The 13,514-nt window shown below is 41.5% G+C and overlaps 2 protein-coding genes across 5 annotated transcripts; both read right to left on the reverse strand.

Moving 5' to 3' along the window:
* Positions 1-127: 127 nt before the first annotated feature.
* On the reverse strand, positions 128-7,054 carry ifi35 (interferon-induced protein 35). Of its 4 annotated transcripts, none has more exons than XM_086175978.1 (9): positions 6,885-7,054; positions 4,097-4,140; positions 3,191-3,349; positions 2,998-3,114; positions 2,773-2,917; positions 2,424-2,533; positions 2,047-2,242; positions 1,747-1,850; positions 128-896 (listed from the first exon to the last, which is right to left on the reverse strand). In XM_086175978.1, exons 2-9 carry the CDS (start codon positions 4,118-4,120, stop codon positions 684-686), a joined length of 1,068 nt encoding a protein of 355 aa, XP_086032104.1. In that variant the 5' UTR covers positions 4,121-4,140; positions 6,885-7,054; the 3' UTR covers positions 128-683. The 4 variants fall into 4 exon arrangements, with proteins under 4 accessions (XP_086032104.1, XP_086032102.1, XP_086032103.1 ...); XM_086175976.1 differs by having other exon boundaries at positions 4,097-4,169; XM_086175977.1 differs by having other exon boundaries at positions 4,097-4,196.
* A 3,276-nt stretch (positions 7,055-10,330) lies between these two features.
* rpl27 (ribosomal protein L27) lies at positions 10,331-13,514 on the reverse strand. The gene is made up of 5 exons (XM_086176126.1): positions 13,433-13,514; positions 12,863-12,945; positions 11,837-12,006; positions 10,619-10,729; positions 10,331-10,415 (listed from the first exon to the last, which is right to left on the reverse strand). Exons 2-5 carry the CDS (start codon positions 12,941-12,943, stop codon positions 10,367-10,369), a joined length of 411 nt encoding a protein of 136 aa, XP_086032252.1. The 5' UTR covers positions 12,944-12,945; positions 13,433-13,514; the 3' UTR covers positions 10,331-10,366.

A 13,514-nucleotide genomic window follows, 5' to 3' on the forward strand; every position in this document is an offset into this window, starting at 1 on the left:
TATTATTGTTATTATGCAGCAACAATAAGGGGAAAAGATCACTGACACCTGTATCTTTGCTCCCTACACATTGACAGGCAGTTTAAAAAAGAAACAACAACACGTGGGGTGCATTTTAGCAGCACTTCCTGGTAAATCCTTTATTTGGGGGTAAAATCAAGGGTTAATCTGAACAGATTAACCCTGACGATGGAGGCAGGATGGCTTCACGCGGGGTCTGCCAACTTTACCACTTAAAGAGCGATTTGGACCCATTTTCCCACACAACCCTTTTGAAATATAAAATTAATATACACCATATAAACACCATATCAATTTTTTTTTCTACTATGTATAACCAAAATACGTGTTGCATTTATTTAAAGCAATGAACTGCAGAGAAAATGAAATTACATTTCTGCATGCAACTGAACATTTAGAACTGTGAAAAAAAAAAAAAAGGTCACTTTAAGCAAAATACTTAAGACCAAAAAACTTAAATTATCCACCGGCACCAAACCAAAATTATTATTTAGATGTAAGAAGATCGCCACAAATGGTATTTTTAAAAAAGGAGCAGACTAAAATACATTTTCATTAAAAACCGGTTAATTACTTTCAAAAGCCTCAGGGAGGTTAAATACTTTTCATCTTAGACTCCAGACCATTCACTTGAGGGAAGTTGTCTTGCCGTGACATCAGGCCTACAGAGCCGCTTGTGTCGTCTCATGCGTCGTCCCCTCGAAGACAACCGAGGTTTTCTGACCCTGCGGGTTGTAGATGACGGTGTCAACTTCCCCGCCGCCGTTCTCCGTCTTTTGAAAGTGGATGACCAGCATGTCCTGCAGGTTTTCCCGCTCCATAATGGGCGGGATCCCCGTCAGCAGCACCATCTTGGAACACGGCAACATAGCACTCTAGGGGGGTGAAGAGATATATAGAAATACATATATTTAAATATCTGCACGTATATTCACATATGCTTTCTCTTTGGCTGCTTCTTCCATCTTCTTCTTCTCTCAAAAAATGTGCTTTATGTTCTCTTTCACTCCATCCATAAATCTTCTGTAGATACATATATACCTATGTAGTTTCTTTGCATTTATGCATGTATGTGTGTTATTTTATTTTATATTTTTGTCTGGTCTGCTGGGCTGTTAAATGACAGGTCTGACCTTTGCTGACCTCTGGTGGTTTCAAAGCTTCCTGCACCCTATTTATAAGAATAAGAATAACAACTTTATTTATCCCGAGGGAAATTGTTGTGCCAGAGTTTCAAGTAAAACATAACAATAATAAATAATAGTAGGAAACTGTTTAAACAGTAAAAAAAAAAGGGGGGGGGCAGAATAAGAAATACAAATAAAACTATAAAGTGTCAAAGTCAAGGCCATAAAGTGTTTTAAGGTCTATAAGAAGTGCAAATATTTGAAGATATCCTGCAGCTGAAGGAAGAGGAATTAAATATAAATTAAATATATAATAAATATTATAATGGTCTACCACGATTTTCATTTTCATTTTCTTCATTAAGTCCAACTTCTAGCCAGGAGTGAGAAAACCCCAGATGTTTTGACATTGGCGAGCAGAAATTATTCTATTAGATTGTCTATTGGGCACATAAACGTTGTAAATACTTCCCGTATCTGCTCGCGGTCGATAATACGACATTTTCTTTACTCCTGTACTTGCAATATCACAGGTTTCCCATCATCAGCTTAGCTTTTTTTTTCAAAATAAGTCAGTTACAGTGCAGCAGCAGCGTACCTCCAGGTTGGAGATGGTCCCCTGCAGGTGGGGCCCCACTCGCACTGAGTGCCGGTCCTTCAGATTCACCTGGTGGTATGGCTTCTCCATCAGGCGCTTGGCAACTGCGGGCGGAGAAAAATCCATCAGCCGGGAGCCAAAACGGTGCGTCGCCGTGGCGATGGAACCTCGTCAACATGCAGGAGAACGTGTGAGTACAAAAAGAAAAACATTCGATACATCCGTTGGCTTTGCTAGTGTCTGTATTTCATTTTAATTTGGGATTTCTTATAATAAAAGCTGTGAGAAGCTCCGACCCACCGTTCTCGTCCTTGCATTTCAGGACCACGGTGTTGGCGTCCGGCAGGAACTCGCTGATCTTCACGTCCACCTCTTCCTCCTCCTCCTCCTCTTGGAAGCTCTTGGAGAAGTGGTTCTGCAGCTTCAGCATGTCCTCCCCGTCCATCCTGGGCAGCTCGGAGATCTGGACGCGCTGCGGACACACCACCATGTCCAGCTGAGGACCGGAACACAGTTACTTTTCAGAAAGACACAAGGATTATTTGAGAATTTTTAAAAAAGTGCAAGAGAGAGAACCTCACTGGTCTGGTGTAATAACACTGTAATAAACAGAGAAAGAGCGACGGCCTCCAAAGGAGAACCAGACATCCGAGGAGCGGTGTGTGTGTGTGAGATACCTCCACCAGTCTGGGCTGGACCAGATGGACCTGCTGGCTCTCCACCTCTATGAAGCAGTTCCCTTCCAGCATCACCTTGTGGGACCTCCTGTCCAGCACACTCCTGGCCACTGTTGACAAACGGCGAACATCAGGAGGACTGAGACCACCTGACCTCCAAAACCGGGTCCCAGTGGAAGACTAGAGGGGCGTCAGGACGGGTGATCTGCTCAAACCGTGATCCGGTTCCGCAAAGACGGGATTATTTAATCCCGACTTTAACCTTAATCTGAATTCGAGACGACGCTGTTCCAGAAGTTGTTCCTGGAGTCGAAGTGGACCAAGAATCCCATCCCAAGGAGCGACTCACCCCCTTCCTGTTCGAAGGCGATCAGCGCCGTCCCCCCCCTCATGGGATAAACAATGCGAGACGTCATCTCGAAGGTGTGGCCGCCGTCTCCCTCCACCGTCTGTCCCTTGAAGGCCACCTCCTTGCAAGGCAGCAAGGAGAACACCTGAAACCCGTGGGTGAGAGGTTAACCAGGCGGTGTGTGTTTGTGTGTGTGTGTGTGTGTGTGGGAGGCGGGTGAAATACCTCACTCTGTTGCCCCAGGCGGAGGTTTTCTGCTTTGGCCTCTGCCAGAGCCGCCTCCATCTCCTGGACCGTCGCCTCCAGCTGGTGTGCCTCCTCTCTTAGCAGCCTCAGCTTCTCCTAGCGGACCAAACAGTGTTTCTGATATTACAGTTACTGTATATATTTGTGAAACTTGCTGAGGTTGACGCCGTACCTGCTCGCAGGCCATCTGCTCACTCTGCTTCACCTCTTCTTCTTCCTTCATCCGCACCAGTTTCTCTGTCCTTTGTTTGAAATCTTTGGTTATCTTCCTCTTCTCGTCCCTGCTTAGGACCAGCTCCTCCTGCTCCTTCACCGTCAGATCATACCTCCTCTGTGGACACCGGGAAACTTCTCTTAGAACACGGAGCTGGCTGGGATATTCTTTTTAACAAGAGTTCAACAAGCTGTCAGAATATTAATACAACATATCTAATCTTCTACATATTCTTCTTCTTCTTCTTCAATATTCAACTTCTTGATCTCCATTACCTGCAGCCTCACCGCTCCTCTCGAGTACCTCTCATTCACACACACATATACTCTGTCTTGTTGTGACTAACTTTCATTCCTCTCCTTTCCAGAGCATACCTCCACCTCTCTAGATTTTCCCCAACCTGTTTTCTGCTCTCACTACAAATCACAATGTCATCCGCAAACATCATGGTCCTGTCTAACCTCATCTGTCTGACTGTTGACTGGACTGTGGGAGGAAGACCCGGAGAAAACCCCAGCAGGGGAACACGGAGGGAACACTAGAAGAGAACCAAGTCCTACCAGCTGATCGAGGAAGTACAACCTCAATGATCAGTAAAAGCTTAAATCGGAAAATTCCATATTTCATTTCCTCGAGTTTAAATGTCCCATCCATCTGGTCAGATGGGAAGGCTGACAAAAAAAGCAATGCACACCCCGACCACTAGGGGGCACCAGAGATCAATCTATTCTAAATGTAAAAAATCTAAAGGATCAGTTGATATGTGTCTAATCCCTTATGTGAAAGATAACAAATTTAATTAGGCAGTTTGCTATCAGGGAGAGGAACCTTAGAAAACCAGTGCATCTTTGCACCTCTCCTCACCTGGCACTCTGAGATGAGGGTCATGGGGTCCTCTCGTGCTTCCTCTGAGGAAAGGGAGTCCATCATCGACTAGCTGGAGGGATATGTATATGTATATATACTGCTCAAAAAAATAAAGGGAACACTTGAACAACACAATGTAACTCCAAGGCAATCCCACTTCTGTGAAATCATAGTGTCCACTCAGGAAGCAACACAGATTCATTTTGACTTGTTTTAAGGACATTACATCAAAGTTGGATCAGCCTGGAGTTTGTTTTTACACTTTAATTTTGAGTGTGATTCTTATCCAGGCCTCCATGGGTTGATACAATTGATTTCTATTGATCATTTTTGTGTGATTTTGTTGTCAGCACATTCAACTGTGTAAAGAGCAAAGTATTTCATAAGAATATTTCATTCATTTAGATCTAGGATGTGTTTTTTAAGTGTTCCCTTTATTTTTTTGAGCAGTGTATACATATATATATATATATATATATATATATACACACAGGACTGTCTCAGAAAATTAGAATATTGTGATAAAGTTCTTTATCTTCTGTAATGCAATTAAAAAACAAAAATTTCTTTTTCATGATATTCTAATACTTTGAGATAGGATTTTTGAGTTTTCTTAAGATGTATGCCATAATCGGCAATATAAAAATAATAAAAGGCTTGCAATATTTTAGTTGATTTGTAATGAATCCAGAATGTATGACATTTTTGTTTTTGTAATTGCATTACAGAAGATAAAGAACTTTATCAAAAAATTCTAATTTTCTGAGACACTCCTGTATATAAATATATATACACATACATATGTGTGTGTGTGCAAGTGCAAGTGTATACATATACAGGTATATATATATTTATATTAATTTATACAGGACGGCTCGGTGGCGCTGTGTATATATATATATATATATATATATATATATATACACACACACACACATACATGTATATATATATATATATATATATATATATATATATATTAATTTATACAGGGCGGCTCGATGGCGCAGTGGTTAACGCTTTGGCCTCGCAGCACAAAGGACCCTTTCTGTGTGGAGTTTTCATGTTCTTCTCCCATGTCTGCATGGATTTACTCCACAGTCCAAAAACATGCAGCAGGTTCATTGGAAAAAAAAAATGGCAAAATAGCCCTGAATGAGTGAGTGAGTGAGTGAAGGGTCGTCTGTCTTTGTATGTGGCCCTGGAATAGCTGAGTGCTTGATAAGCGGCAGAAGATGATGAATAAATGAATATATACAACTCTTGAAATGAATGAAGACCACTGTAAAACTATCAATTTCTCTGATTTAGCTATTTAAAGGTATATATTTTTTGTTTTATTCTATGAACAACTGACAACATAACTCCCTAATTCCAGCAAAACACACAAAACAAAATAACTATGAATAGCATAATTAGAGAAACTAAAGAAACTAAGAAAATAAATGTAAATACATATATATATATATACACACATGAACGTGCATATGTGTGTATGTATATATATGTATATATATATATATATATACATATATATACACATACACACACACACACACACACACACACATATATATATATATATATACATATATATGTATGCATGTGCTCACACACACACACACACACACACACACACACACACACACACATATGCACAGTATATTACATATATATGGTATATATAGTGTAGGCTTATTTGTTAAGTTAACTTTAATTTCTAAATATATTTTATAGGGCATATGAAATGTTTCTTATTAAATTTTTTCTATTTGTGATCTATTTGTCAATATGAATATAAAATACACATATATTTAAAAAAAATAACCATTTACTCAAATTTACACTCCAATGAACCTCTTATAGGTTTTGGATGGTGGGAGGGAACTGGAAAACTCCGGGGAAAACCACCAACCTTTCTTCACCTCTTCTCCATCTCTGGACTGTTGACCCTAAGTACTTCAGATCCTCCAACTTCTTGATCTCCCTCCCCACAGCCTCACCATTCCACCCGGGTTCCTCTCATTCACACACAAATATACTGTCTTGCAGCTACTGACCTTCATTCTTCTCCTTTTCAGAGCATACCTCTGCCCACGACCTGCTCTCACTACAGATCACAATGTCATCTGGAAACATCAATGTCCATGGAGATTCCAGCCTAACTTTGTCTTTCAGTCCGTCCATCAGTGGATCGCGACCTTCACTTCTGCCCTCCGGAGTCGGTTGCCAATGTCACTGACAGATGTTTCAGGGGTTTTTCGTTTAAGATCTTACGGTGTTTCTGTCGCCGACTGTTGATGTCCTTGGTCAACCACATTGCCCTGGTTCTGTTTTGATTGATTTCCCTTCCTCTCACATCAGCTTGTTTTTGTATTTTCCCCATCAAGAGTTGCCCCTCGTGTTTTCAGATCTTTTACACGTCCAACTTTAAATACAATCTCAACAAGTTAAACCCAAAAGTTGAAACCTGGAGTGGACGTGCGCTATTTGTAGTTTAAGTGTTGAATGTAACTGAAAACACCACACATGTTCCAGTGGTTTGGCAAATGAAAGCCATGCGGTTGATCTTTAGTCTCATATTCGTAGTTAATTGTCAAACCCCATTGTTTCAAGTCTACAGCCAGAATGAAGGAACCGACTTCACTGTTCTGTTGTTCCGTGTATTTACCATTATTAATATGAAAACAGTTTCAATTCTCCCTTCCTGCTGCTGGAAATAAAGTTCGAGCTCAGTTGTTTTCCAGTTGGTTTGTAATAAAATAAGATGAAAATGGAACCTCACCTGGTCGGATGATATCCTGCGGCTCGCCCCGGATTAAACTCGGAATTAAATATCGCAGATATCAAAACAACGTATCTTAGCGTAAACCAGTGGCGATGTCTTTGTTCCTTTATGTCCTCGAAGTCTATGTCCGAGTTAAAACGATGGTTTGTCTTGTCCTGTAAGTGTTCTTTCACTTTCGTTTTCTCGTGAAGCGGACGCTTCCTCCTTTGTCCACTAGATGGCGCTGCTGCGTCTTTTTGCGAGAAGCCGCTGTTGCGTGCAGGAAAAGTGGGAACTTTATGCAAGTTTATGCTTTAGGTTCACTCTTTCCCAGTGAGTTGGGGAAAAACATCTTTATTGTCTAGACTATATGTCGTTTAATCCAGGTTATGCAACACCAAGAGAACAAATTCTGTTTTTTAAAGGCAAGTTGAGGTGGTAAATTGAGTTTAAATAGTTGCTGTCAATCAGGAATTAAGGGATGTCAATCATAATCTGAACCGTGTTACATTTTTTTTTTCAAGATAAGTGTTGGGGAGTAATTCTATATATAATATAATTATATTACAATTAATATATATAATTCTCTATATATTTATGCTAGTCTAAGTTGAAACCTATAAAGAGGAGACTGAGGTTATAAAAAATAACAGACAAGTAAATACTCTTTGGTGCTCTGCAGAGGGGGAGACTCAGAGCGCTCTTCGGACAGAATCCCACTGAGTTTCTCCTTGCTCTGCCTTTTAATGTGTGAGTGTGTTTATTACGTAACAACTTTCATTGGATAATACCCTTCGTGCAGCTCATGCTGCTCCCGTGAATAGTTTTTTCATACAGTTCCTTTGTGATTTGTGATATGGTGTCCGAGGATGACATGCTCAGGGAGGATAGGTTTCTGTTCAAGGATAACTGCTCAAAAACAAAAATTATGCTCAGGGAGGATACGTTTCTGTGTAAGGATGACTGCTCAAAGATGGAAAACATGTCTGGTTGTCCTCATGTAAGAAATCAAAATAACAGTCACAGTATAATACATTCAGATTACATAGGTATGAATATAGAGAGAAAACTAACAGTGAGTCCTGTTAACATTTCATATGCATACAAAAATGGACTTGTGTTGAATGTCATGGTAAGCATATGTTAAGTTCCATGTGTGAGTTGCTGTACGTACAGAACATGCAGGGATTTTGGCAAATGTACTGAGCCGTTTAAGTGAGGGACTGAAACGTGCAGGTAATGTAGCATTTCTGACACGTTGCTGTTCCCCATGTGTCTAAATGAACAGCTAGCACACACACACACACACACACACACACACTTTTTTGCCACTGCTCCAAAAGGCTTAAGTACAAGAGTGGGTTTTTAAGCTATGTATTTTTTTTTTGCTTGTTTGATAGTTAAAGGTTGAGACAATTTTGTTTTCTTAACATAGTAGTATTTTGACTATTTTATAGTATTTTGAGTATTTTTTTATGATATACTGACATTTGACTGTTTCGTATTCACCCGTGAAGCTTTCCAAGAGGTGTACATTGTATACAGAAATACTTTTTCCTAAACCTGATGCCACAGACAAGAATCTCTAAAGAGAAACGTGGTGGTCCAAAGAACGAGAGCAGCCTTCACTCCAAGATCCAAATATAAGTAAGACTGGCTGGGGTTGTATGATATCCAATTTAAAAAATATGCATCATAATTGCACTGGCAGACAAGGTCAAGCTTAACATGTGTTCCTCGTCGATCGCTCATATTTTGGGCATATGTATGTTCATTGCACTTTAGCAAATTCTCAAAAATAAAGGTACAATTACCAAAGAAAGAATGTTTTTTGCTTATTGGAGAAATGAACATTAGCAAGTATTTGCCCTTGGGTGGAACCCTTGTATTTCTAAGACCATTTCTTTATTATTGTCATTACTGGTGAAAATAGCTAATGTACAAGCTATGTGTTGAAATGTGTTGAACTTGGATCTGGTATTTTCACAACTTATGTGACACTCCTGTATAATAACATGGAGCACAGGTGTCAAACTCTGGCCTGCGGGACAATTTTGTCCTGCACTGTAATTATATTTGGCCCACAAAGTCATACCAAATGACTATTAGAGCTGACCCGTCAGTATAGACTATAGTGCATGTATCGCTAATTCTACAAATCCCAGAATTTTCTGCTGGTGTTTTGGCACGAAAATCCTTCTTGTCACCTCTTTTCTACGCTCTCCGTTCATCTGGGCTGTTGACCCCAAGCACCTGAAATACTCCAACTTCGTGATCTCCACTCTCTGTAGCCTCAAAGTTCCACCACTTTGTCCTCTGCTCTGCCTTTGTCCTCTTGATCTTCATTGTCACCAGTCATCCTACAAACCAGCATCCTATGCTGTCTGGCTACACTCTGGCTACAACTACTTTGCAGTCACTGATCTCTTTCAAGTTACCTCGTCTATACAAAATGTAGTTTACCTGCGTGCTCCTACCTTCGCTCCTTTAAGTTACCCTATGATCCTGTATTTTCTGGGAAAGGGTTCACTATAGCCATTTCCATCCTTTTTGCAAAATCTACCACCATCTGTTCCTCTGCGTTCCTATCCTATATACCAAATGTGCCCCTCACTTCTCTGCCCCCTCTATTGCCTGCACAAACATGCCCACTGGTCTTCACCAATTCTCTCTCTCATCTCTGGGAATACTATCAATCACTTCATCTAACTCATTCCAGAACTATGTCTCCTCAAACTCACATCCCACCTGCAGGGCATAGCCACTAACAACATTGAGCATCACACCTTCAATTTCCAGTTTCAGACTCGAAAGTGTATCTGACATTCTTTTCACCTCACATTCCTAACAAACTCCTCCAAGGTGACTCCTACTCCATTTCTCTTCTTGTCAGTACGATAGTACAACTTAAAGCCTGCTCCTAAGCTTCTAGCCTTACTACCTTTCCACCAGGTCTCCTGGACACAGTATATCCACTTTCCTACTCTGCATCATGTCCAACTCTCTACCTTTTCCTGTCATAGTCCCTACTCTCAGTGCCAGACTCTTGCCTTTCCTCCTCTCCTCCTTTACCTACTGTAGCCCAGTTTCCATTGGTTGCCTGCAGGTCATCGGTACAAACTGGACTCGTTGTTAAACCGAGCCTCGACCGTTCCAGTTTGATCTAGTTATTAGGTTTGACTCCTATCTTTGGTTTTGGTAAAAGTTTTACACTGGATGCCCTTCCTGACAAAACCCTCTGCATTAATCCAGGCTTGGGACGGCTAAGGGAGACATCGGCCTGTGCCGCCCTGAGGCTGTGGGGAGGGTCATAAAGCATTAAATATATTAAAATAGAAATATGGTCATTACTTCATGGATTTTTGTTTATCTGGGATAGTTCAGGAATGTAACCACCATGATAAATGAGGAACTACTATAAAAGTATAGAAAATATAAAACAAGTCAATGAAAAAGAAGAAAACCATTTTTTAAACATTTATTTGTGAAATAAAGCAAATTCAGAATCGGAGCTTCTGGAAGAACCACTTGTTCTTGCCTGTCTTGTACCTGAAAACAGAAGTTAGGAATTAGGTCAGATATGAGACTGGGATATTTTTCTGCAGCATCCAAGACGTCAGCTGCTGCTCACCTGACCTCCTGAACTAAAGCAGACTGAACTCTCTTAACAGTAATACGTCTGACGGGATTCAAAACTACAATTTGATTCATTGAATCCAAGAGATGCCTCCAGTGTAAGGCTTGAGACTTACCTCTCCTCAAACTTGATCTTGGCCTCCCGCCTGGCTTTGCGTTTGAGGGCAGGGTCCCTGAAGACATCCTTGTTGACCACAGTTTTGTCCAGAGGGATGTCAACGGAGTATCTGGGAAGGAAAAAAATACAAGTTTTTTTACTGCAACAACCGTCAAGCACGGAAACTTCAGAAAGCTCCTCCTCAAAGTTCAGGATTCTCCTAAACCTGCCTCCTAGGCGGTATCTCGGGTACACAAACCTGACTCCACAGATTAATACTACAGTCTGGAGACAATAACGTGCTCAGTAGTAGAAGCATATGGATGTGATATGAAGGCCATCTGGTTGAGGACCAGAAAAATTTCCCTCCAAAACCCAATGTTCGATTGTTGGTGTGGTGCAGGGGGTAGAGCAATCATCTTTGGAACAAACATTCCTGGATTGTCGAAGTGTTGTTGAGTAAGAAACTGAACCCCTAACTGCTTCCCTGGTGCTGGAGGACGGCAGCCTACTGCTCATGGTTCATCCATGAGAATGAATTTCTCCACATTGTAAAATGCTTTATTATCATCATGTTTAGTTCAGATTATTATCAGTTATTAATCTACCCACATAGAAAATCTACATCTGACACAGATCACCTCAAAGGAATTTAGGTATCCAGAGAACAAATTTATCATCGTGGATGAATAGTGGTCAGGGAGGTGTCACACCTGAAGCTTAGATTCTAAACCAAATTTCGAAAAACTACCAAGTAAATGAAAACTTTAGAACAGACATGACTTCCCTGCCGAGGTCTACATCTGCAGGAGAACTCAGAACCTCAGGTTTAATCAGACATGAACAGAGTTGACAGGTTCTGACAGAGCAACCAGTTTCCACTCTGTCAAGCACGTGCATGGGGATACAAGTAGCTGACCACATGAATCACACACACTCACACCAGTTGCAATAACACGCTCACTGATGTGCCCCTTATCAACAGCGACAGGAACATTCAAGAAATACAGCTTTGTATCAGTGAACCTAAACTAGAAATCAGTCAACAGAATGAAGTCCACTTCTTTTTTCACCAGGAGTGAAATTAACCCAGCTAGATAAAACTTAAAACATACACTAGTAGGAAATACTGAAAAAGCTAAGTTTGGGATCAACAGTTAATTAGACAGACAGACTGCTTTAAGTTTTGCTCTTGTCTCAGGAATCTTTATGCAAATTAGTACGGAATGTCACTGACCTAGTGGGCATGAGGTGGTTGTAGTTGAAAACCTTGACGAAAGCCTTGATCTTGGACCTCTTGGCAATCTTCTTCTTGCCCATGGTGGTGGTCACCTTGCGGGGGTAGCGGTCAATGCCGGCGACCAGTGCGTGGCTGTAAGGACGGTCGGTGGTGCCATCATCAATGTTCTGCAAAAAGATAGGCAAAAAAAGATCACCTTATGATGCAAACTCATCTGACTTTTCTGCTGTCAGCTGGATCTATCAATCCCCCCCAGAACATTTTCAGAGAAATCATGAGAATGCTTGTGCCCACAGGTGAGGGGTTTCAAGTCTTAACAGCTGCAGTCACTTGTAATTGTTCATATTTGTTATCAGAATGAAGCGACTAGCTAAAAAAATCAACTCATGACTTTTACATCTCTATTTGTCCCTAATAGATAAAAACACATGACTGAGATGTGGGAGAACCTGCAGCTTCCTGTCTACTAACGTTTAACTGACCAAACGCGAGCCTTGTAAACAGAAAACTTTCACGTTCCTCTCACATGTTACCATGGGGCTTTACCATAGAAAAAGCGAAAAAGTGGTCCAAAGGAAAAGACAAGAATGTTGAGGTTCTCTTTGAAGGTGAGGAAAGCTGATTGGCTCAGGAGGGACAGGACACATTAGAAGTTTGTAGGTCTGGTCATAATGAAAGCATATTAGGTTATAGCGTGGAGTAAGAAAGCATACATTAAGATAGTGAATGTCAGTAGAAGGATGTTCAGGTTTGAACTGCAGGACAGGGTACCTTGAGGAAACCCGGAGATGAGATTGATAGAGGTAGTAAATGAAGACATACAGTTATTGTTGTGAGAAAAGAGGATAACATTCAACATGTAACCCTAACCAAGACGGCTGAAAGATTGGTGTGCAACACGGAAAAAAAAACCCTCCCTGATCAGTGAACACAACAACAATCGGCGTTACTGGAACCCCGGATAGAGCGTGTGTTGGCTATAACCTCGGCATGGCGGACAGTGACCATCCAGGAGCGTCTTACCTTGACGATGACTGCTTTGCGACCGGCGTAGCGTCCGGCCAGCACCATCACCACCTTCCCAGGCTTCATAAACTTGCCCATGTCTGCCGAAACAGGGTTACTGATTAATACCGCTCCATAAGCAAAGGATGTCTGAAATGTATAGGGGGTTAAACTAGCCAAAATAGAGTAGCTAGGCTAGCGTTAGCTGCCGGGTTGTTTTCCTTGAAGCATTAGCAGATGGGCGAAAGGAGCCCCTGTCTGTCACACGAATTAAATGCTTAAGTTGATATGAAATACGGGGCTTGACTCCCGAAGGGACAAACACTGCCTGCCGGAACGACCAACGAAAGAGGTTCGTTCAATTCGAGGCTGTAGGTCTCCATCACGGCTGCCATGTTGGATAGAGCGCTCCGGGAACGAAGTGCGACAGCAAAGTCCTTTTCCCACGCAGGAGGATAAAAATGTGTACAGATAAAACACCCATCGCGGACCGTGAGGTTTCTACCGTATGTCTGCGTGGAAAAAACAGTTGCGGAGGGCGCATTGGAGTGGATGTTTGAGGATTGATTACGGGGAAATTTCACTTACTGCTTGTGCTGTTGGGCTGGCGTCAACAGGAAAGACCGTCGGAAAGGCTTTCGTGAACTTTGACACCAACCGGGTTCTGACA

This window comes from Fistularia commersonii, chromosome 28 (assembly GCF_037954325.1).
Source record: "Fistularia commersonii isolate RoL2024-O1a breed Wild chromosome 28, RoL_Fcom_v1.0, whole genome shotgun sequence".
Lineage (NCBI taxonomy): Eukaryota > Metazoa > Chordata > Actinopteri > Syngnathiformes > Fistulariidae > Fistularia > Fistularia commersonii.